This window comes from Stylophora pistillata, chromosome 3, assembly GCF_964205215.1.
Source record: "Stylophora pistillata chromosome 3, jaStyPist1.2, whole genome shotgun sequence".
Classification (NCBI taxonomy): Eukaryota; Metazoa; Cnidaria; class Anthozoa; order Scleractinia; family Pocilloporidae; genus Stylophora; species Stylophora pistillata.
This window is the reverse complement of record NC_142521.1, coordinates 1,929,832-1,955,037: the sequence shown is the minus strand read 5'-3', so window position 1 is coordinate 1,955,037 and position 25,206 is coordinate 1,929,832. Positions and strand designations below refer to the sequence as shown.

Below are 25,206 nucleotides of genomic sequence, written 5' to 3'. Positions count from 1 at the left end.
AACACCGGAGTAAGAAATTCCATAAGCGGTTATGACTACCACCCGTTGTCAGCATTTTCTCTATTACGTATCATATTGTCTTCTTCATCGGCAAATCTAGGAGTCGGGAGAATAACATGGCACTTCTCCCGTGATCATACCAAGTTAGCAGCCCCAATTGATAGTGCTGCTTCATCATCCTTTCTTCATGATCACCAGCGAATGAATTTGAGGCCTTTAGCAAAGTGAGCCATACCAAGTTAGCAGCCCCAATTGATAGTGCTGCTTCATCATCATTTCTTTATGATCACCAGCGAATGAATTTGAGGCCTTTAGCAAAGTGAGCCATACCAAGTTAGCAGCCCCAATTGATAGTGCTGCTTCATCATCATCTCTTCATGATCACCAGCGAATGAATTTGAGGCCTTTAGCAAAGTGAGCCATACCAAGTTAGCAGCCCCAATTGATAGTGCTGCTTCATCATCATTTCTTCGTGATCACCAGCGAATGAATTTGAGGCCTTTAGCAAAGTGAGCCATACCAAGTTAGCAGCCCCAATTGATAGTGCTGCTTCATCATCATCTCTTCATGATCACCGGCGAATGAATTTGAGGCCTTTAGCAGAGTGAGCCATACCAAGTTAGCAGCCCCAATTGATAGTGCTGCTTCATCATCATATATCACTGTGCCCCACCCTCTCGGATCCTCTTCGATCCGTACACTAGACAAACTCGATATGACACCAATTTTTTAAATTTGAACTCATCTTCCGGCATATCAAAGACGAGCCAGAATATTGCTCATAATTGCGACCAACAATCATCACAATCATAAGTCGCTAATTTCATTATCTCTCAATATCAACCTGTAGTGCCTCGCAAATTAAATGTCGATTATATTTTTAAAAAAATCTCGTTTTTCGAGTCAGGATGCTCGCGCGAAAGTAAATTACAAAGTATTAGATACATACCGGTACCGTTAAAATCATCGCCTCGTTCCTCGTGATCTGAGTAATCGACGTCGAAGAGAAACTACAAAATAGAAAACCTCAGTAAAACAAAAAAGAAACCAATGTGAGAGACGATCGAAAACTAAAGCGTGAGTAAATTTTGTCTCAACCTGCAATGTAATCTTTGAAATTAAACACAATTTCCCCGACGTAGGCATAATTAAGAGATCTACTGAGCTAATTTTTACCTCAACCGGTGGTATATTTCCGATTTGGGCTGCTGAATTACTGAAGTACTTTTCCCATTCTTCAGCTGTGAAATCCCCAAACGTAAAACCCTGAGGCACGCAAGAACAAGAAATTTTAGGACACATCTCGCCTGAATTTCGTTTTTACAACGCGTGATTACGAGGAATCTAATACAAATCTAACATATTTCTTACCTCTTCCGAATTAGGCATTTCTTGAGCCACGAGAGTGCTCAATTAACTAAAGCTCAAATTCTCCATGGACAAAATTTCCCTTAAAACCTCTCGAACCAAACAAATCAATTTGATTCTTCCATTCGGCCAGACGAGCGCATGAGCTGTGAAAACTTGTGACGTCAGTTTTCGTCTCGGTCCCGTGGAATCCCGTAAAAACCCGAGATAACACAAGCTGAGGGGATACTTGGGCGTAATCATGACATCGTTGATTTTTTAATATCAAAACAGCTGGTCAATTTTGCGCGTATCATGGCAGGAAGCCTACGGTGGCCCAGAAGGCTCAACACAAACAAAAAATATACTGCAGCAAATAAAAAATATACTGCATCAAATAAAAAAAATCAAAACCCAAAGAAAAAAAGTACGCAGCAAATAAAAAAATGCACCGCAAACAAAAATACTGCAGCAAATAAAATATGCAACGCAAACAAAAAAAAAAGAAAACGCAAACAAAACAAATTGGAACGCACCGCCAAGGAAGACTGGGTAATAGTTCTTAGTTTCCCGCCAACACTCGTTACATCCTTTGCTTGTTCACCTTTCCCAAACCATGTTCTGCATGACAGTACTGGTACCATGCTGCTACTTTAAAAAATCGATGATAACTCTTTTTCATACCCTTGATGAAAGTAATTTTCTATAATCCTACGCTGATCGCTTTCGTCCATAACCAAATGCGAGTTCCAGTTCATGCTGTTTTGGCGGGAAAAATAATATGTTTGAATAAACATAACAGCTGTAACTTTGCCAGGAGTTGAAATTTTATTTTTGCCAAAAATGAATTTAAAATCTGAAATAATGACTTGAATGACTTCTATCATCATGGAAAGCACTCAGCCCTTAACGAGGTGACTTGGTATCGCTGGAAAAGTTATTCCTCCTTGAAGAGGACCGAGATGAAAATGAGACCAGCAGACTCCTGACTTAATTAATTCCGCCTTCTTATCTTCAGATAGCCTTCATTTAACAGCATAGCTATTATTCACTTCTGACTTACAATAACGACGAAATCTCAATCAAGGCCAAATAAGCCTTTCATGTTTGATATCCCTGATAAGGTACAGCGGATTTTCTAAAAAACCGTTCTAGCATAGTCTTTTTAGTTTGTTTTGTTTTCTCTCGCTTTGCAATCGTTCTTAAACCAGTCTCTGATTGCTACATAAATGTTTAATTTGAATAATCAAAATAAAAGAGATGTAATATACAAATGAGGTCCCATTAGTGGTTCTCTGGATACTGTATGTTTGTATAAGAAATTACCGGGAAACAGGATACCTAAGGAAAAAATTACCGGGAAACAGGATACCTAAGGCAAAAATTACCCGGAAACAGGATACCTAAGGAAAAAATTACCGGGAAACAGGATACCTAAGGAAAAAATTAACGGCATGTGGTATATTTAAAATATAGAGATTCAGGAGTGTCGAACTGGAATTGAGGGGATAAAAAAACCTCAGGATACGGTATATTTAGGCAAAAAATTAAAGGACACGAGATACTCGCTCCTCCCCAGTGCGGCCATACATTTCATCGGTTCCTGTCGAGTCCTAGCAAGTTTTCATTCTGTGAAATTTTGGTCACCAGAAATGAAAAAAAATTGTCATTTTCCTACTATTTTAGGTTTTGTATGTGAACTTACATTTTGAACTTACTGACCGGTGGAAACTTTCCATCATTGCTTAGGGTTAAACGACATAAAAAACAAAAGATTGTGTACGGACAGGGAGCTCCCAATCAAAACTGCACAGCTGTGTTTTTATATTTGACTTTTGCCGGCCTTCTTCATCAGTCTTTTCTCCTAATTATGGACCACTATAACAGGAAAAAAAATTCATTCAATCGGCATTAGATTGCCATTGAATTGTTTTAGAAGTTATGCGATCATTGTGTGTTATTCACTTGTGTTTACATAACTTAGTGGTAGAAATATAAGACCAAGTCCTAGATTATCAGTGTCAGACTGTAGATGATAATGATCCTTATCGATCGAATGACCTCCAGTTGTCTTGTAAGGATCAACGAGATGGCTCTTCCTACCCTGATGAAATAAAATTAAAAATTCTGTCAGTACCGGCCGAGTATCGCACCCTTAAAGGCGTCAGTCATTCACAGTCAGTGAGGAGCCTTAACTATACAATTATAAGTCATAATTATTATGACATTCACTTGTACATGATCTCAGCAAATTATAATTTTAGGCATTCACACCGCCCACTGACATCAGATCTAAGGTTTGGATTCCTGACACAGAACTACAGGCAAAAGAAAACATAAAAAGAGAGCTTTAATTTCATGCAATCATAATTTGGTTTGTTAGGCATGCAGGTAGAGAGACAGACATACAGACGAACTGAGAGGCAGGCAGAGATGACGTCACTATTGCCGTGGGTCAGGACAGTTAGAGATCACAAAAAATCAGTGACACACTCGGCGCCACTTCCACTTTTCTTCTCACCAAATGTTGACGTCATTTGTTATCTATTACTGAATAAACACACGACAACAGAGTTGTGTCAAGAAAGCTGAAAAAGGAAAAATTTATTCCTGATACCTACCAGCAGGAATAGAACACAAAGGTTCCAATATGATAAATCCCTGAGATGGAGAACATGAACCACACCAACCTCCACACTTGGCAGACACCACTGCACCATCAGGCGACTTCTGGTAGTCCTGCATAGTCAAACTTTCCGGCCATCCCGAAAATGTCCAGTTCACATCGTTCCGAACACGAAGTCTCGTCCCGCTCAAGTCAACCTTGAACTGACCTTTCCGGCAGTTACCATGATTAGACGAATAACAATCCCCAGCTTTGCCATATGGGATGTCTTTACCTCCCTGAGTCTGCGCGAAGGTGAAAACATTGCTCAAAATTTTCATGCTTGTGAAATCAAGGCGCACTTTGTTGAAGTAAGTGGTGCCTCGATCTGAGTACAATGTGGATCGCACAGCACCACTGCAGTCGTCCCAGTTTCTGAGCTGCTGGGCATACACAATAGCAAAGTTGTTCTCTGTACCCGACTCCAAGGTGATGAACTCTTGCGGCGTGTTAGATGACATATTATGACAGTAGATTCTCGTTGGGTCTTTGCAACTATCGCTTAGATGAAGCAGGTAATGGCCGTCAGAAGAGTACCCGAATGCTTTCACTTCTGCGCAGCTGCGAAACTCTGTTTAGAATTGAAATTGAATTAAATTCAAAATCGTTTAGGTTGCTACTGCAATCCTCTAACAAACCCAAACAAAAACAGCTGAAAAAAAAACTTGTTACAGTTAATGCAGATGTTTTTATTTTGAAACAAATGAACTAATTAGAGCGGCTGCACTTTGCCGCCCGGTCAAACTGAGCCACTATCCACACAAATGCGATTTCGTTTGAAAACGCATTGTTTTTTGACACGTTTTTGCCCATCGTACATAATAAAATGCCAAAGCCGCTGATGAAAACGGAGACTTTCGCGAACGGTGTAAAAATTGGAGCGTTTTGAAGACAAACCGTTTTCATAAGGCACGATTTCTTATGTGGATAAGTGAAAACAAAAGATTTTGAAAACAGTTTCCCAAAAAGTCACTTACTGTCACAGACAAAAGTCTTCTTCTTTCATGGGCAAGATGAGATATCACAAACAATTATTTTAGCTACAATGCGCGAAGGCTGAAAACAAACAAGCAACAATTTTAACCGCGGTTTTATTCAACCCAGCGTACGCGAAGAAGACACAAGTTTGCAGGGAACTTCTTTTGAAAGCAGTCTTTCGTTTTTAGATTTCCTTACCTTTACTCACAGTATGTGGCAATTTCTTTGCCTCCTCTGTATCTTTACTTGGCTCGGGTATAACTATGAGGTTGATCCCCGAGGAGATCTTCTCCCACTTGTCTATGCCCGGCTCCTCCGTGATGGCAAATACAATGACCTTCACTGCATTGCTTCTAAAATTGGTGATATCGTTCCGGATCTCAGTGGAATTCTCATCGAAGTTTCCCTGGGTCAGCACAACAAGAATATTCTCCGCAGATAGCCGCTCGCCTTTTTCTGTTGTGAAAACTTCATCTCGTACTTTTGTAAAAGAACCGCTCAGTGTACCTGGTTGTCCGCCAGGGACAGGTATGCTGTTCATCAAACTTGTAAGATTTGCTTTGCTGTAACCGTCATTGAAGAAGACCCTGGCAATCGCAGGACCATTGTAGTCCACTAGAGCAACACGAGTTTTGTCATCGGATATCTCATATTCATTAGCAAAGTTCTTCAAGATGGCTACCATTCTTGCAAAGACTGAAGACGCTTGAGCTCCAGACGCACCGATTACAAATGCAATGTCGACGGCTTTTTCTACAGAATACAACAACAACAAAAAGAATATACAGCGTGAGGCTAGGACCGCACGGTTCACTATGGATTAAGGTGACCCACAGATAGAAGTATAATTTGATGTAGTTTTAATAAGCCAGCAAAACAGATTCAATTTACGGATCTGGGAACTTTAAAATCGCTTTCTTTCTAAATGAGATGATACCCCTAAAATCATTAGCAATAAAATTCTCGCTTTCATACGTACTAGAAGAATCAAAACTGACGTCGATCTCCTTTGTAACAACATATTCGAGAAATGAATCATATTGATATGGATAAAGGTTTGGGATAATAGCTGGAGTATTCTAACACCGGGGTAAGACATTCCATAAGCGGTCATGACTACAACCCGTAGTCAGCATTTCCGCTATATCGTATCATATTGTCTTCTTCATCGGCAAATCTAGGAGTCGGGAGAATAACATGTCACTTCTTCCGTGATCATACCAAGTTAGCAGCCCCAATTGATAGCGCTGCTTCATCATCATTTCTTCATGATCACCAGCGAATGAATTTGAGGCCTTTAGCAAAGTGAGCCATCGGCGGAGAGGTATACGAAGGAGTCTGGTACTAATAAATGTGAGAGCCAGTCCCTTCAAGGCTTCAAACTTTGTAGAGGAAAACAAGTTAGCACGCGTGCCGCGGGGGGGGGGGGGGGGGGATAGTAATGAAGGTTTACAGGTAGGTTATGTGGATTAACAAGGTCGCACCGTAAATTTCAACACTACATCCGGGAAAGAAGGCGGGATTTCATTGTTTTTGATTCCCTCGTGTTCTCGATCAAAGGTCAATTCCTGTTAAAATACGTCCAAACAGCTGATCTTATTTTATCATCTCACATTCTTCTATTTTCATCATCTACTCTATGAGAAACTCAAAAGTTATCCAGATCTTTTTCATGTTCTTCACTAAGAGTGAAAATAATTGTCTTATCACGTAAGTTAAAACCGCGATGCCGAGAAAGGCAAAACCTGTATTTCACACTGTCAAAACCATCGGAAATGAAAATTGTATTGCACTAGTTTAATTTATGATCAGAGGCTCATTTTTCACATGTTCGATGACTTAAAAACCTTAAAGAGCCCAAGGAAATGATAGGGTCTATTTCAAGAAAGATACGACGGCGATAGGAACAAGACCTTAGCGAAACAAAAGATTTAATGAGCGCAACTCAGCACGTTTGTTTTGAAAATTTGTAACGACATTTCTCAGCCTTACAATGAAAAAGAAAAAGAAAAAACAGTGTGAAACCGCCATGTTCTGCATGTGAACTATTGGAAAGGAAATTTTGGCAGAAATTCATCCATATCACTATTTTTTTCTATTTTAACAGATCGTTTTTTTTAGCTGTCGTGACATCGTAAATTTCCAATTTTAACTCTTATTACAAGAAATGAATATGCAAAACTTAACTTTTAACTCATGCACTTTAAATGGGTGCGTTTTGCGACAAACAAGCTTCAGTGAAAAAACTACGAAACCTTATAAAATGGACATAGAGATAATAAAAATGTATATTTGAAATTTAAGAGTAACGAATCAACTGTGAAATTAGACCTTCAATTTCCATGTCGCAGTAAACCAAAGCTGTCTTTCCAGATGCACTTAAATCCAACCAGTATTTCTTGCTGATGACGTCTTTACCTTCGCTCGCTTTTATTTCCCGACACGACTCTGCAGGCAGTTCTGGAATGGATCCCAGAGTAGCTGTTACATAAAGTAGATAAAAGAAGCACAAGAATTAGCCGTTTATTCTCTTGCTGAACAGAACCTCGATTGCACACAATTCAGACTCGGCCACCGGGGATAGCTATGGTTGTAAAGTATCTAATACATACCTCTGCCAAAAAAACGTACGTGATAAAACCGAGAAGGGTCTGAGTGGAAGCTCTTAGGTCTTGCCTCTCTGGTTCGGTTATTCAGTTCACAAGACTTTTTCCCGATTACGTAATTGTAACTCTGGCACCTGATTTCTCTTTCACAGCTGATGTCACACTCGTGGATGGCAGTTACTGAGATCTTCTTGAAGACAAATCCGTGTAGAGCCATTCCGCTCATGCTTCTTTCTCGTCTGCATTGTTGATCAGCGGATACGATGGCCATCAAGAGGCGAACGTTGAAGAACAAACACACTTTTCTCCACATTAAATGACCCGACGATGAGACAAAAAAATGAGTGAGTTTGTTCTGTCTGCTGTTGTGGAGGGTAGATCGAGTCGATCAATATTCAGAACTGTTCTAACTACTTTTCAAAGCAGAGAAACTATTGTCAGCAATATTTATCAGTAGCTCACAAAAGTGTTCCTCATTTCAGTTTGTTATGAAGATTTTGCTTTTTTTTGGCGGGTTTCACAATTCTCCTGATTAATTGTGAAACTTAATCGATTCAAGCTGTCCTGTCATAGAGGTCCTTAATATGTTGGTGCTATGGTTACAAAACAAAACAGTTATAGTGGCGAAGAAAAACTTCTTCATCTGTTTTCTCTTGCAGCCGTTAAAATAACTGTAGTTATCCGCCTGAAGGTCAGTTATCTCAGTATCTGCTAGAGGAACAAATACCACCGCGGAAAAAGGTCCATAAAGAAGAAAAGATTGACCAAAATAAAAAAAGTCCTGAACTGCAAGAAATATTTTCATGCGTGTTCATAAAAAATTAATTCTCTTGAAGTTTTTCTAACCCTCAATATAATTTTCATTTGTTATTCATTTGAGGAGTAATTGGATTGTGTTAGGAATGGCTTTAGGCGACATCACGATAAATATCCGATCCCAATTTTTTTAATTTAATTTCGCCACCTGTAGAGCCGGAAAAGTGAGTTAAAAATTAGGTAAAAGTCTTGAGAGAAAACTATACTAGATATACTATCTATTTAGACACGAGCCTTTCTCTGGATATTTCCGAAGAAATCGAAGATGCGAAGATCACCGCGGAAAAAACGAAGATTTCGCAAATTGCATGATTAATTCTGAAATTTAATCGATTCAGCTGTCCTTCATAGAAGTCCTTAATATGTTGCTGCTATGGTTACAAAACAAAACAGTTATAGTGGCGAACAGAAACTTCTTCGTCTGATTGTTGTCAGTAGAATGTTCTTCATTCACTTGACTCTGATGATGACTTCCGCACAGGTTGTCGAAACGTTAGTCACTACCACCGACAACAGTCCTTCTCAGGACTACACTCACCCGGACGATCAGACTACACCTTCACATGTTACCCCCGGGCTCAAGCCATTTACTGCATTGTCTTTATTGTTCACCACTAGATTTTCTTCCGCGCGCCAGTTGAAAAACAGTCAAAACCCACCAAAATGCAGATCAATCAAATGTTTATCCATGCGTACAGCCTGTCACAAATGTCAATAACTCGCAACCGGACATTGGCTAAATAATACGAGAAAATATTTCACGGACGGGCATTATCCATCCGGGTACTTTCCGCGGGCCGGCACTATCCATCCGGGCATTTTCCGCGGACGGGCACTATGGGCTGATAGTGTCTCACTACGGATGAACACTATCGCGTCACGTGATCGATTTAAACCAATAAGAATCGGAGAAAATTTAGTGGTGAACTATAACTTTGACTATCACCAACTATCATTCATTTTGAGCTTGACACACGTTGGGGAATAGCGAACTTCAGGCCTCGACATAGTACCAGTTTCTGAAAAAAAACTGAGTTCGTACGATGAGATGTTTAAGATGTGTTCATTACCATTGACTTTCATGTTAAAAAGCCCCGAGATCTTTCGAGTGTGCACAGACATCACATCTTGATAGCACTTCTTTCTGACGTTGACAATGATGCGAAGAATGCGGGTGTAACGAAGTAAACCACAATTTCGACGTATGTCATCGTAACTGGAATTGATTTAACAAATGGTAAACACCACAGCGTACACTATTGAGTTATGGATGCACGCGGGAGGTTGCTAAGCACGAAAGAAGCGTAAGAGTCGCTCTCGGCTATCGCCTCGAGAGTGCTTCTTGAGTGCTTAGCAAACCTCCCAAGTGCATCCATAACTCAATAGTGTACGCTGTGGTGTTTACCATTTGTTTTATAACATAACATTGATACATTGTAGCTAAAGAGTTCCCTTTTATTTAACAAATCTTACGTGACCAGAAAAAACAAGCGCGCGCGGAAAAATAGTCTTTGCATTTGCTCACGTCAGCAGCGTACACCCATTTGCAAATGGGGGACGCTAAATTGACCAATCAGAGCGCGCACTTTACTTTGGTTATGTTATAACTCACATTTGAGAGCTTCACTCTGTTTGATCTTGGCTTTGAGCTCTTCGGCAGGAACGTTTGTGCTGTAGGTCTCCGAGGACTCTTTCCACTTTGAATTTTTGTCCTTGTCAGCTTGAGCGAACGTTGGAGTGAGATTGAAAATTTGGCAGAGTCTAAGATGTGTGTCCAGCATCGATGTTAAGGCGAGTTTCGAAAAAGCATATTGGCAACTCGAACGGCACCTCAACAATGACAACTCCAAAGAACTTGCTGCCGCTACCCTACGTTCCGTAGCCCTCAACTACACCCAGCGTAAAAGCCCACAAACCCCCACGACGCTGTTGACTGCAGTCGAACAGTTAAAACGACGGAGTGATATTGTCATAACCAAACCCGATAAAGGGTCCGTTGTTGTCATCATGGATAAGACTAAGTACATACGTTTACTATCTGAAGCGTCTGTTAACGACACCAACAAGTTCCGTTCTGTCCCACTAGAAGGACCAAAATACAGTGGTAGGCCGCCCAAACACTATCAGCCGCTGTTGATTAGAGAAAAAATGTTACAATTTATCGTTCGCAGAATCTTTCCAAAGGACATTGCTCAATCTGTAAGTCCTTCAGGCTCGAGACTAGCACACCTATATGGGCTACCAAAAACCTATAAGGAGAAGTTAACCGTACGTCCCATTCTATCATCAACGAGCACCTATAACTACGCACTGGCCAAGTGGCTTGATGACAAGCTCAAACCGCTGTCTTTGAATCAACACACCGTTACTGACATCTTCGATTTCATAAATGAAGTGCGAGAACTGAAAATCAACAAAGGTCATATCTTGGTATCGTATGACGTGTCATCCCTATTTACGAACGTACCGTTGGACGAAACAATTGCGATTCTGACCGAGAAAGCCTTCAGGGACAACTGATTTAACTCTACGTACAATCTGAATATCTCCAAAGAAGACCTTACTGATCTGTTGAACGTGTCCACCAAGGGTCAGTTGTTCCAGTTCAATAGTGCCCTATACGAACAAACCGACGGAGTGGTCATGGGGTCCCCACTCGGGCCTTTACTAGCTAATGTGTTTATGTCATCGTTGGAAGAAAGGCTAGTGCTCGAAGGTAAACTGCCTGATTATTATCGCAGATATGTTGATGACACTCTCACTATAATGCCCAACATTACTACAGCTACAGATTTCCTACACACCCTGAACCACGCCCATCCCTCTGTCAGCTTTACAATGGAAATCGAAAAAGATGGCATGCTCCCCTTTCTTGGCACCCAGCTCCTAAACCGTGCACCCCAAATTGAGACGAAAGTTTATGTCAAGCCTACTAATACTGGTTTACTTGTCCACTACCAGAGTTACGTTGACAACCGGTACAAACGGAACTTATTAACAACTATGCTCGATCGCGCGTACCGTTTGTCCTCTTCATGGCTTTATTTTTCTGAGGAGTGTGAGCGCTTGAAGTATTTATTCTCACGTTTGAACTACCCTCACCACCCTTATCAACTCCCCCATTAACACCTTTATTAACTCGAGAATTGCTGACCAGCAGCCATCGCAGGCGTTGGGAAGATTGGCGTAAAATGATGTAACCCGAGTAGTCATACCCTTCAAAGACCCGAGACTCCGCTAACATTGTTAAGACACAGTTGAAAGACCTTAGCATAAAGCTCCAAACCACAATCCAGCCCGTATTTGTCAGTCGGAAAATTGGCCAAGACCTTAAAGAATGTGAAACCAAACCACAGCTGGTTAATCAACAGTGCGTAGTGTACGTGTACCAATTTAAATGTAACCTGTGCGATACAGGGAGCTATGCTGGTTACACACGTAGGCATTGATATGCCCGCGTGGATAGCCCTAAGAGCACGTCATCTTCGGTACGCAAGTACTACGACAACGACCACGCAGGTGATGTCCCTGAGGACCTTCTTAGCTGTTTCAAAGTTCTCAAGAAGTGCATGGACAAATTCGATTATCTTGTCAACGAGAGGCTTTACATCAAACAATTAACACCGAGTTTGAACGTGCAAACAGATTCTATCCGTGCTAAAGTATTTGTGTAGCTACCTCCCCTATGCAAATTAGTTGTAATTCTTGAACTCGCATTTGTTAATTTTTTTTTCATTTGTACCCTTGATAATGGCGTTATGACGTCGCCGAAACGTCGGATATTATATCGTTCGTTTTTACCTGTCTATGCATTACTAAATCTTTTTTAATAATAATAATGAGAAAGAAAATATTGAAAACCAACATTTCCTTGTAAGCGGCAGTGTCCTCCACTCGCAATTCTTCCACTGAAACAACTGAAACAATTGTATTACTCTTTCATCTATCCCTATTTGACCTCTGCTATCACTAGTTGGGAAAGTGCTTGCAAAACTAGACTAAATAAAATCAGAACTAAGCAAAATAAATGCATTCGTTCAATTTTTTTTGCACGCAGTAGAGAGAATGCTACGCCTTATTATAATTTATTGGATATCTTAACAATTGATAATATTTTCAAACTAGAAGTAGCACTCTTTGCACATAAAATTATTAACAATCCAACAGGCATTCCAGCAATTTTTTCTGGAACTCTACCTCTGGCTTCTGACTTCCATAGCCATTACGCTAGATTTGTTTCTAACCTTAACTTCCGTAGGCCTCTAATACATAATAATTATGGAGCTTCTACGTTTACTTTCATTACATCGAAAATATGGGAGACTATTCCACTGCATGCATCTAAAAAAATTATGTTATTATCGCTCCTCCAAACAATCCAAGCTATATCTGCTAACTTTACAATCTGCTTCTTAGAATGCATTGATCTAGTTTACTTTAGTTTCTTTGTTCTTAGTCTTTGTTCTTTTGATTCATTGTAAAGAAAAAAATATATATTCTCCTTCTTTTAACTTGATTAAATTTTTATTTATGGTGGTGGTAATGGTAATGGTTTATTAGATATGAATTCGGCACTAAAATGAAATACTTCATATTTACAAGAAATTACAAAAAATCTTTACAAATTAAATGAGACTGTATAAATAAAAATTTTGCCGGGGGACTGGGTTACCGGCTCACAAGATTCTATTAACGAATTATTACAAATGTTCTATTGCGATAATTCATTAAGCTTTGACGTCATTGCGGGAAAAAAACTTATTTGAAATCGTTTTGTCCTACTTTTAAAAAGAGTCAAGTTATTGCTGGAGCACAGCTCACGGCCGTGTGCGTCTAGTCTTTTCTGAGGAATTAATAATGACAACTGTGAGTTTTTAATTTTCTTGAACTGTTCGAGGCAAAGACGTTCCCTATTTTCTTCCAGTGCGAGGTAATTCAAAACACTACATGCAGTTCTGTAAGAAATTAGTGGTTCGATTATCCTGAAAGCTCTTCTTTGTATCTGTTCTAAATTGTCCCCTAGGTAAGATGGAAGGCTAGAATGCCGTACCGGGCATGCGTAGTACTCTAAAACAGAACGTATTAGAGCAGTATAGACACTAAGTAAATCCTTGGGTGGAAGGCCATTGCGGCACAGGACACGAAGGATATAAAGTCGCTGAGCAGCTTTCTTTGTAATGCCAAGAATGTGACTACGCCATTTTAGATCATCATGAATGAGCACTCCTAGGAGCTTGTGACTTTCAACTACTTCGATTGAGGTGTTATTATAAGTCAACTGTGATAGAGTGGGAGGGTTACGTAGGAAGCATATTCTGAGTTCTTTGCACTTTTTTGGGTTCAATTTCATGTAATTTGAAGAACACCAGGTGGATATATCATCCAGGGTGGTTTGGATAGTTGATGAACCTTCTCGAGGTAGAACTTCAGCAATGGTTAGGTCATCAACGTACTTCCAGAATGAACTGGTTGGAGTAAGCTCATTCACCATAACTAAAAATAGGATCGGACCCAATTTAGTCCCTTGTGGGACCCCAGCGTTTACATACGACCAGTCAGAGAAGGAATCAATAATCTTGACTCGTTGTCTTCTATTGGATACAAGCTACAAATCCAAGGTAATAAAGACCTACATACCCTAAGTTAATAAGTTTGAGCATTAGGATGTTGAGATTTATCCTATCGAGGGCTTTACTGAAGTCCAGCATACAAATACGCAAAGTGTTACCAGGGGTATCGAGGCTAGAAACCCATTCGTGAAGCATGTCTATGAGACACAGGGTTGTAGATGTGCCTTTCAAGCAACCAAACTGGCGTGGATCAATTTTACTCTGGATATCTTCGAGGACCCAGCATGCGACGAATTCCTCTAATACTTAAGAGAGGCATGGCGTGAGTGAGATAGGCCGGAAGTTTACTTATTTACTCACTTCTCTATTCTCTTTTTTTATAATACTAGTTGTGTATAAATACCTTGGTTAGTGTAAATATAGAATTAAAGTAAAGTAAGTCTTGTGTAAATGTTAAGATACACCTGTTAATTATACGTGACAGTGGCCAACTCGAAAGCTATGCTACTTTGGTCACTGTGCACATTTTACTTTTGATTATTAATGTAATTTACTGTTTCTTATATATTCTGACTTTTATAATCTGTAGTAACCTCGTGAAATAGTGCGAATAAAGAGTTCCGTCGTCGTTTCGTTTCCACCAATTTCAACATCCCCCTTTCGTTTCTCCTTTAATCCATTCCGTTGTCCGTCCTCTCTTCCACCAACGCTCTCCAGATTTATCCTCCGTACATTCCTCCAAAAAATCGATTACTAGTAAGCAAGCTGCCACCCTCTTTCGTCGTGATAAATTCATACTTCAACAAGTTTGTTTGTCTCACGCGAAGCAATGTTAGTGTTCATATTTTACGCGGAAAGAGCCTGGAACTAGCTGCTCGCGTGACTTTGCTCGCGCGACTGCCGGTGAACTATTTAACAACTATTTACCAAAGTGGAGGTGGTTAGTGGTGGATATTTACCGAGCCGCGAAGCGACGAGGTAAATATCCACCGCTAACCACCGACACTGAGGTGAATAGTTGTTTAAGTATATACTAAAACAGTGAGATAATATACACCACCGTCGTTAATTTGAGTGATTTCTTCGCTTGTCACGGATGCAAACCGGGACGCCATTTTTTCCCGAGTTGGTCGGAGGTAAATAGCAAAGGATATTCGGAGTTTGACTAGCCAATCAGAGCGCGCCTTCAACGCTATCCACTGTTTTAGCATATACTAATATCAACTATCACGAACTTTTTTGGCCGTTTGACCATGCGAATGATAGTTGGTGATAGTTGATGATAGTTTGAAGAGAATCAACTATCATCGACTATCATGCGCCGTTTGACCAAGGCTTTAGGAATGGTTTCTAGACGACATCAAGATAGATATCCGATCCCAAATTTCTTTTTTTAATCTTGTTCAACCTCGTTCCCAGGGTCTTATCCCTTGGTTATTTTGTTATATTCAGAGCCGGAAAAGTGATTAAAAATTAGGTAAAAGTTTTTAGAGACAAATTATACTAGATTTAACAGCTGGCTTATGCGTCGGCGTAGGATACAAATTAGAAAACAACGATGAATTTTATAGGTAAAAGGAATGAGAAGAGCACTCCACAAAGAATTCCAGGTGCAAGTAAGTAGTAAATTTGTTCCAGTTTACAAAAAAGCAAAATACTTGAGACTTCTTCCCAGCTTTTTCAACCCTTTTAATCTTAAGTTTTGACTCAAACAACACAATTTCATCTGTCCATTGCATTTTCTGCTTCAGTTTCGGATATCAGTTTCCCGTGTAGTCAAAGAAATGCTAGCATGCAAAAATAAAAATAACAGCTGTAACTTTGCCAGGAGTTGAGATTTTATTTTTACCATAAATGAATGAATATATCTGAAATAATGACTTGAGTGACTTCTATTATCATGAAAATCGTTCAACCCTTGACGAAGTGACTTGGTATCGCTGGAAAAGTTATTCCTCCTTGAGGAGGACTGAGATGGCAATGAGACCAGCGGACGTCTGACTTACTTTGCTTTTTGACTTCAGATAGCCTTCGGTTAACAGCATAGCCGATTATTCACCACTCACTTGCAACATCGACAGAATCTCAATCAAGGCCAAATAAGCCTTTCATGTTTGATATCCCTGATAATGTACGGCCGATTTTCTAAAACTGTTCTAGCATAGTTCCATTGGTTTGCTTTTTTTTTTCTCGTTTTGCATTCGTTCTTAAACCAGTTTCCGATTGCCACGTAAATGTTCAATTTGAATAATCAAATAAGAGCGATACATCGATGTAATTTACGTAGGAGGCCCAACAAGGGGTTCTTTGGATACTGTATTTTGGATAAGACATTCTCACGATACACGATACTTCCGGAAAAAGTTAAAGGGATACGGTATATTTAGAATATAGAGATTCAACAACGTCGAACTGTAGAATTGAAGGGATAAAAACCACAGGAATTAACAGGATAAGGCGTATTTAGGCCACGATTTGAAGAAAACGAAATACTAGATTTTTATCGGTTGCTGTCGAGTCACCAGAAAAGACTTAAAACCCTGCAAAGTTCCTTCATTTTCCTACTATTTTAGGCTTTATGTATGAACTTACTTTTGAACTTACTGACTAGTCGAAACTTCCTATCATTCTTTTCAGTCACAATTTGTAAACATAAAAACAAAAGATTGCGTACGGACAAGCCGGAGCTCTCGATCAAAACTGCACAGCTGGGTTTTTATTTTGACTTTTGCCGGCTTTATTCATTAGTCTTTTCTCCTAACTATGAAAGGAAAATAGTTCATTTAATGGGCATTAGGTAAGGGTCTCAATAGGGGGATCACCTTGATGGTTGACGGTTAAAAGTAAACCCTTTTGACGGCTGACGGTAATTAGATTTTAGGTGATTTGACGAGTGACGGTGAAATGTTTGGAATGTCGTTTGTAAAACGAACTAAACACGCGAAATTTGGCTGTAATTTTTCATAATGACTTGTCTGTAAAGATCCGTTTAGTTATAACACCTTTTATTCACAAATGGCCAACGTTTTACGACTCCGGAAGTGTTTCCTCACCGGAAGTCATTTCGTCGTCGCCAACCAGGTTTACTCGCGATCGACTAGAAGTTAAAGAACTTACATATATGTATTTTTGTAATATATCAAAACTTTAATTTATAAACAACAGAGCTTGACCACAATTAAGGCAATTGCTTAGTTTTCAATTAAAGATATCTGAGATATTTGACGGCTAATATTGGCTTGCTTATTTCACGATTAACGTTAAAAAAAATTGCGTTTTCAGGACGGTTGACGGTTAATATTCTTGGCCATTTGACAATTGACAGTTAACCCCACTGAGGCCCACTTAGATTACCTTTTCAGAAATCTTACGATTATTGCGTGTTATTCACTTGTCTTTACATAACTTGGTGGTAAAAATATAAGACCTAGAACCAGGTTAAGAGCGTCGGACTGTAGATGATAATAATCCTTATCGATGGAGTGACCTCCTTCAATTCTTGAACATGATGGTTGAACTGCATTTGTCTTGTGAGGATCGATTAGCCCTTCCGACCCTGATGAAATGCAGTTACTAATTCTGTCAGTACCGCCGTGCCAGTATCGTATTCCTAAAGGCGTCAGTGTTCATCCACAGCAAGTGAGGAGTCTAAACTGGACAGTAATAAATCATATCATGACATTCACTTATATCTCTATTATTTTTTATTTGTATTTATTTTTATATTTATAAACTTGGCCAGATTTAGCAGGAGAGATCTCACAGAACCAATGTTCCAGTAACGAGGCTCCTAAACAACCCACCCATCCCATCCCAGGGGAGGACATCCATCACACAGTAATCTCATGCGGGGGAAATTAACGTCTCCTACCCCAACCCTGCAGGAGACGGGACCTCTATTTATTCGTCCCTATCTGAGAAGACTAGAATATCTAACCATTTCTTGATGTTATAGAAAGGTAGGAAATTCTTCTCAATTATTTTAAGACCCTGAGTGTTGGTCCGGCCGAGGCTCGAACCCTCGACCTTCCGCACAACAGTCCAGCGCCAGGGTAATGGGCTCCTGCCAGAGCTCTATCCATTGAGCTAACCGGGAGACGGTCAGCAAATTACAATTTTAGCTATTCACACCCACTGACATATAAGAATTGGATTCCTTATAAAGAATTGCAGGCAAAAAAACTAAAAAGAAGGTGGCCATGCAATCATAATTTTGTTTTAACAAGGCTAAGGCGTGCACGTAGACAGACAAATAGACAAACTAAGAGGGAGGCAGAGCTGACGTCACTATTGGTCAGGTCAGGACAGCAAGAGATCCCAAAAAATCAGTGACACACTCGGCGCCACTTTTTTGTTCTTTCCAAATTTTAACGTCATCTTTTGTCTATTACTGAACAAACGCACGAGATCTATTTAGTAATTTCACGGTCAGTGGTGTCAAGAAAGCCTTAAAAGGGGCTAATAAGACGATTATGAGTTTTACCTACCAGCAGGAATGGAGCACAAAGCCTCCAGTATCATAAATCCCGCAGATGGCTCACATGAACCACACCAACCTCCACACTTGGCAGACACCACTGCACCATCAGAAGACTTCTGGTAGTCCTGCATTGTCAAACTACTCGGGTATCCCGATGCTTTCCAGTTCACATCGTCCCCAACACGAAGTCTCGTCCCGCTCAAGTCAACCTTGAACTGACCTTTGCGGCAGTCACCAGAATTAAACGAATAGCAATCGCCAGCTTTGCCATATGGGATATTTTTACCCTCCTGAGTCTGCGCGAAGGTGAAGACAATGCTCAAAATTTTCATGGTTGAGAGTTCAAGGCGCACCTTGTTGAAGTAAGTGGTGCCTCGATTTCGGTACAATGTGGATTGCACAGCGCCACTGCAGTCGCCCCCATTTTGGAGCCTGTGGGCATACACATTAGCAAAGTTGTTCTCCGTACCCGACTCCAAGGTGATGAACTCTTGCGGCGTGTCAGATGACATATTATGGCAGTAGATTCTTGTTGGGTCTTTACAACTATCGCTTACATGAAGCAGGTAATGGCCGTCAGAAGAGTACCCGAATGCTTTCACTTCTGCGCAGCTGCGAAACTCTGTTTAGAATTAAAATTCAATTCAATTTAAAATCGTTTAGGTTGCTACTGCGATCCTCCAACCAACCAAAACGAAAAACAGCTGTAAGAAAATCGTTTCCTGCATTAGCTGTAACAGGGGCCTTGTTACAGCCAATGTGAATGTTTTCATTGTGAAACAAACGAACTAATTAGAGCCACTACACTTTTCCACTCGCTCGAAACTGAGGCACCATTCACAAAAAATGCGATCTCGTTTGAAAACGCATTGTTTTTGATAAGTTTTAGCCTATCTTACATACTAAAATGCCCAAGCCACTGATGAAAAGGAAGACTTTCGCGAACGTGTAAAAGTTGTAGCCGTTTTAAAGACAAATCGTTTTTAAAAGGCTCGGTTTCTAATGTGGATAAGTGAAAACAGAATATTTTGAAAATGGTTTTCCAAAACGTCCCCCATCGTCATAGACAACAGTCTTTTTTGAACTAATGTTATGCGCAAGGTGAGACATCACAAACATTTATTTAAGTTACGATGCACAAAGGCCACGAGAGTGCTCAATTAACTAAAGCTCAAATTCTCCATGGACAAAATTTCCCTTAAAAACTCTCGAACCAAACAAATCAATTTGATTCTTCCATTTGGCCAGACGAGCGCATGAGCTGTGAAAACTTGTGACGTCAGTTTTCGTCTCGGTCCCGTGGAATCCCGTAAAAACCCGAGATAACAAAAGCTGAGGGGATACTTGGGCGTAATCATAACATCGTTGATTTTTTAATATCGAAACATCTGGTCAATTTTGCGCGTATCATGGCAGAAAACCAGTATATCGGCACGAAAAAGAGCTCTGTTGAAATAAACATTTATGCAAAGGATTGCCTCCTGCAGGCGGTAGTTTGTGTTTCAGCCCGGCAAATATTAATATTCGGTCGCCATATTGGACGGGTGGAAGGTTTGGGACGAGTGACATGACACAGCAAGGGGAGGTGGGGGGGAGGGGAGAAAAATCTGACTGGAATTAGCTTACAGTGTACCCGTTTGAGAGCCAAATAAAATACTAATTAGACAAAAGGATACAAATCAGAAAACATCGATCAATTACATGGGTAAAAGGAATGAGAAGATAACTCCACAAAGAATTCCGGGTGCAAGTGAGTACTAAATTTGTTCCAGTTTTAACAAAAACAAAATACTTGAGACTTCTTACCAACACTTTTAATCTCAAGTTTTGACACGAACAACACAATTTCATCTGTCCATTGCATTTTCTGCTTCAGTTTCGGATATCAGTTTCCCGTGTAGCCAAAGAAATGCTAGCATGCGCCTTCTTCGTCGTTTTGCACGGCCCCTACTGCACAAAACAACACAAACGTAATGCAAATTACAAGAATAGCCCACGCATTGCGCAACATCGCGGACATCTGCGAAGAAGTACTTTTCAATCGTCGATTTACATATATTTTCTCGCTCCAACACGTACGAATTTGGGGCCAAAATGTTTATCAGATCCCAGGCTTCCCGTACATACGCGACATACGCATGTTTTAAATGACTAGGCCGCTTGAAGTGATGAGTTTGTTTTGGCCGAGCGGTCAATGCCAGTCACGACTTCTTTCAAGTTCGACGACTTCGAAGCCCGATTTACATGGTTTATTTTTCACTTTTCCAAAGTATTTTGCGACTTCTAGATAGAGTAATAAATATATATCGTAAATCTAACCGTACATTTAGATAAAGTTATCGTTAACTTTGTCTAGTTCTGCTTTTCGCCAAAACATTAACAATTTCCGCTGTCATTTTGTGTCACTATTGGGGGCCTGGAAACGAAAAACAAATTAGAGGCAAATGTAATGTAATTTTTTGGCATGAATAAGCATAACAGCTGTAACTTTGCCAGGAGTTGAAATTTTATTTTTGTCACAAATGAATTTAAAATCTGAAATAATGACTTGAATGACTTCTATTATCATGGAAAGCACTCAGCCCTTAACGAGGTGACTTGGTATCGCTGGAAAAGTTATTCCTCCTTGAAGAGGACCGAGATGAAAGTGAGACCAGCAGACTCCTGACTTAATTAATTCCGCCTTCTTATCTTCAGATAGCCTTCAGTTAACAGCATAGCTATTATTCACTTCTGACTTACAATAACGACGGAATCTCAATCAAGGCCAAATAAGCCTTTCATGTTTGATATCCCTGATAAAGTACGGCGGATTTTCTAAAAAATCGTTCTAGCATAGTTTTTTCAGTTTGTTTTGTTTTCTCTCGTTTTGCATTCGTTCTTAAACCAGTCTCTGATTGCTATGTAAATGTTTAATTTGAATAATCAAATAAAAGAGATGTAATATACAAATGAGGTCCCATTAGTGGTTCTCTGGATACTGTATGTTTGTATAAGAAATTACCGGGACACAGCATACCTAAGGAAAAAATTAACGGGATGTGGTGTATTTAAAATATAGAGATTCAGAAGTGTCGAACTGGAATTGAGGGGATAAAAAAAACCACAGGATACGGTATATTTAGGCAAAAAATTAAAGGACACGAGATACTCGCCCCTCTCCAGTGCGGCCATACATTTCATCGATTCCTGTCGAGTCCTAGCAAGTTTTCATTCTGTGAAATTTTGGTCACCAGGGTCGAGTTGTTCAAAGGTGGGTTAAGATAACCCAGGGTTAGTGTGAAATTTGATTTCAGATCCGAAAGCTTTAAAAGAAAATTAAGTTTATTTCCACTTGTTTACAATATTTGATGATTGAATGAGCTAAAAAGAATTGGGAAAATTATCCCAAAACAGCTTTTGAACAAAGAATATAGAAACCTGGATTAAAATTTAACTTTGGATTAGCGCTAATCGGCCTTCGAACAACTGGGCCCAGAAATGAAAGAAAACTGTCATTTTCCTACTATTTTAGGTTTTGTATGTGAACTTACATTTTGAACTTACTGACCGGTGGAAACTTTCCATCATTACTTAGGGTTAAACGACATAAAAAACAAAAGATTGTTTACGGACAGGGAGCTCCCAATAAAAACTCCACAGCTGTGTTTTTATATTTGACTTTTGCCGGCCTTCTTCATCAGTCCTTTTCTCCTAATTATGGACCACTATAACAGGAAAAAAAATTCATTTAATCGGCATTAGATTGCCATTGAATTGTTTTAGAAATTATGCGATCATTGCGTGTTATTCACTTGTGTTTACATAACTTAGTGGTAGAAATATAAGACCAAGTCCTAGATTATCAGTGTCAGACTGTAGATGATAATGATCCTTATCGATCGAATGACCTCCAGTTGTCTTGTAAGGATCAACGAGATGGCCCTTCCTACCCTGATGAAATAAAATTAAAAATTCTGTCAGTACCGGGCCAGTATCGCACCCTTAAAGGCGTCAGTCATTCACAGTCAGTGAGGAGCCTAAACTATACAATGATAAGTCATAATTATTATGACATTCACTTGTACATGATCTCAGCAAATTATAATTTTAGGCATTCACACCGCCCACTGACATCAGATCTAAGGTTTGGATTCCTGACACAGAACTACAGGCAAAAGAAAACATAAAAAGAGAGCTTTAATTTCATGCAATCATAATTTGGTTTGTTAGGCATGCAGGTAGAAAGACAGACATACAGACGAACTGAGAGGCAGGCAGAGATGACGTCACTATTGCCGTGGGTCAGGACAGTAAGAGATCACAAAAAATCAGTGACACACTCGACGCCACTTCCACTTTTCTTCTCACCAAATGTTGACGTCATTTGTTATCTATTACTGAATAAACACACGACAACAAAGTTGTGTCAAGAAAGCTGAAAAAGGAAAAATTTATTCCTGATACCTACCAGCAGGAATAGAACACAAAGGTTCCAATATGATAAATCCCTGAGATGGAGAACATGAACCACACCAACCTCCACACTTGGCAGACACCACTGCACCATCAGGCGACTTTTGGTAGTCCTGCATCGTCAAATTTTTCGGCCATCCCGAAAATTTCCAGTTCACATCGTTCCGAAGACGAAGTCTCGTCCCCCTCAAGTCAACCTTGAACTGACCTTTCCGGCAGTTACCAGAATTCTTCGAATAACAATCCCCAGCTTTGCCATATGGGATGTCTTTACCTCCCTGAGTCTGCGCGAAGGTGAAAACATTGCTCAAAATTTTCATGCTTGTGATATCAAGGCGCACTTTGTTGAAGTAAGTGGTGCCTCGATCTGAGTGCAATGTGGATCGCACTGCACCACTGCAGTCGTCCCAATTTCTGAGCCTCTGGGCATACACAACAGCAAAGTTGTTCTCCGTACCCGACTCCAAGGTGATGAACTCTTGCGGCGTGTTAGATGACATATTATGGCAGTAGATTCTCGTTGGGTCTTTGCAACTGTCGCTTAGATGAAGCAGGTAATGGCCGTCAGAAGAGTACCCGAATGCTTTCACTTCTGCGCAGCTGCGAAACTCTGTTTAGAATTGAAATTGAATTAAATTCAAAATCGTTTAGGTTGCTACTGCAATCCTCTAACAAACCCAAACAAAAACAGCTGAAAAAAAAACTTGTTACAGTTAATGCAGATGTTTTTATTTTGAAACAAATGAACTAATTAGAGCGGCTGCACTTTGCCGCCCGGTCAAACTGAGGCACCATCCACACAAATGCGATTTCGTTTGAAAACGCATTGTTTTTGACACGTTTTTGCCCATCGTACATACTAAAATGCCAAAGCCGCTGATGAAAACGGAGACTTTCGCGAACGGTGTAAAAATTGGAGCGTTTTGAAGACAAACCGTTTTCAAAAGGCATGATTTCTTATGTGGATAAATGAAAACAAAAGATAACTATGAGGTTGATCCCCGAGGAGATCTTCTCCCACTTGTCTATGCCCGGCTCCTCCGTGATGGCAAATACAATGACCTTCACTGCACTACTTCTAAAATTGGTGATATCGTTCCGGATCTCAGTAGAATTCTCATCGAAGTTTCCCTGGGTCAGCACAGCAAGAATATTCTCCGCAGATAGCCGCTCGCCTTTTTGCGTTGTGAAAACCTCATCTCGTACTTTTGTAAAAGCACCGCTCAGTGTACCTGGTTGTCCGCCAGGGCCAGGTATGCTGCTCATGAAACTTGTAAAATTGGCTTTGCTGTAACCGTCATTGAAGAAGACCCTGGCAATCGCAGGACCATTGTAGTCCACTAGAGCAACACGAGTTTTGTCATCGGATATCTCATATTCATTAGCAAACTTCTTCAAGATGGCTACCATTCTTGAAAAGACTGAAGACGCTTGAGCTCCAGACGCACCGATTACAAAAGCAATGTCGACGGCTTTTTCTACAGAATACAACAACAACAACAAAAAGAATATACAGCGTGAGGCTAGGACCACACGGTTCAGTATGGATTAAGGTGACCCACAGATAAGAGTATAGTTTGATGTAGTTTTAGTAAGCCTGCAAAACAGATTCAATTTACGCATCTGGAAACTTTAAAATCACTTTCTTTCTAAATGAGATGATACCCCTAAAATCATTAAAAATAAAATTCTCGCTTTCATACGTACTAGAGGAATCAAAACTGACGCTTTATGAGATACACAATCTCATTACAGCCTAACTTTACGTACTGGTAACATTCAGCTGACAATTTTCACACACATACACATGCACACACACACACACACACACACACACACAGGCACGCACGCACGCACATGCACACAAACAGTGCAACACTTACAGTCCATACTTGGTGTCCCCTTGAGGAAAACACTGGAAAGTCAGTACAACCACATCAAGTTCAAGAATGTTTACTTGGAAAATGACTGACTGCAAAGCAGACAGACAGAAAGACAACCAAAGATAAACAGATAGACATACGGATAGATAGATAGACTGACAGATCGACAGACGGACTGACAGAGAGACAGAAAAACAGACTGATGGACAGACTGTCGGACAGACTGACAGACAGACTGATGGACAGACTGACAGACAAACAGAAAAAACAGACAGGCAGAAAAAAGACAGGCTGACAGAATCTTTTGTAGTATTTACCTGCAAATTTCTTAGCAAACTTGTCCTCCTCCACACTAACTGGGGTTTGTAATGTATCATCTTCTGTCATTTTAAGATTTGAAATTGTT

General features: G+C 40.1%; 5 protein-coding genes and 1 pseudogene across 5 annotated transcripts; 1 reads left to right on the top strand and 5 right to left on the bottom strand.

Annotated features, from left to right (window-relative positions):
* Window positions 1-2,191: 2,191 nt before the first annotated feature.
* LOC148734035 (A disintegrin and metalloproteinase with thrombospondin motifs 9-like) lies at window positions 2,192-4,763 on the bottom strand. The gene is made up of 2 exons (XM_088751819.1): window positions 3,969-4,763; window positions 2,192-3,451 (listed from the first exon to the last, which is right to left on the bottom strand). The coding sequence occupies exons 1-2, from the start codon at window positions 4,471-4,473 to the stop codon at window positions 3,447-3,449; spliced, it is 510 nt and encodes a 169-aa protein (XP_088607945.1). The 5' UTR covers window positions 4,474-4,763; the 3' UTR covers window positions 2,192-3,446.
* Window positions 4,764-7,272: 2,509 nt separating this feature from the next.
* LOC111342497 (uncharacterized) lies at window positions 7,273-8,078 on the bottom strand. The gene is made up of 2 exons (XM_088751659.1): window positions 7,603-8,078; window positions 7,273-7,471 (listed from the first exon to the last, which is right to left on the bottom strand). The coding sequence occupies exons 1-2, from the start codon at window positions 7,907-7,909 to the stop codon at window positions 7,290-7,292; spliced, it is 489 nt and encodes a 162-aa protein (XP_088607785.1). The 5' UTR covers window positions 7,910-8,078; the 3' UTR covers window positions 7,273-7,289.
* Window positions 8,079-10,560: 2,482 nt separating this feature from the next.
* On the top strand, window positions 10,561-11,861 carry LOC148734034 (uncharacterized; annotated as a pseudogene).
* Window positions 11,862-18,461: 6,600 nt separating this feature from the next.
* Window positions 18,462-18,974, bottom strand: LOC148734033 (A disintegrin and metalloproteinase with thrombospondin motifs 9-like). The gene has a single exon (XM_088751588.1). It carries the CDS (start codon window positions 18,972-18,974, stop codon window positions 18,462-18,464), a length of 513 nt encoding a protein of 170 aa, XP_088607714.1.
* A 2,794-nt stretch (window positions 18,975-21,768) lies between these two features.
* Window positions 21,769-23,870, bottom strand: LOC148734032 (A disintegrin and metalloproteinase with thrombospondin motifs 9-like). The gene is made up of 2 exons (XM_088751818.1): window positions 22,913-23,870; window positions 21,769-22,395 (listed from the first exon to the last, which is right to left on the bottom strand). The coding sequence occupies exons 1-2, from the start codon at window positions 23,415-23,417 to the stop codon at window positions 22,391-22,393; spliced, it is 510 nt and encodes a 169-aa protein (XP_088607944.1). The 5' UTR covers window positions 23,418-23,870; the 3' UTR covers window positions 21,769-22,390.
* A 4-nt stretch (window positions 23,871-23,874) lies between these two features.
* On the bottom strand, window positions 23,875-25,187 carry LOC148734031 (integrin alpha-X-like). The gene is made up of 2 exons (XM_088751578.1): window positions 25,118-25,187; window positions 23,875-24,395 (listed from the first exon to the last, which is right to left on the bottom strand). The coding sequence occupies exons 1-2, from the start codon at window positions 25,185-25,187 to the stop codon at window positions 23,875-23,877; spliced, it is 591 nt and encodes a 196-aa protein (XP_088607704.1).
* Between the last annotated feature and the right edge of the window lie 19 nt (window positions 25,188-25,206).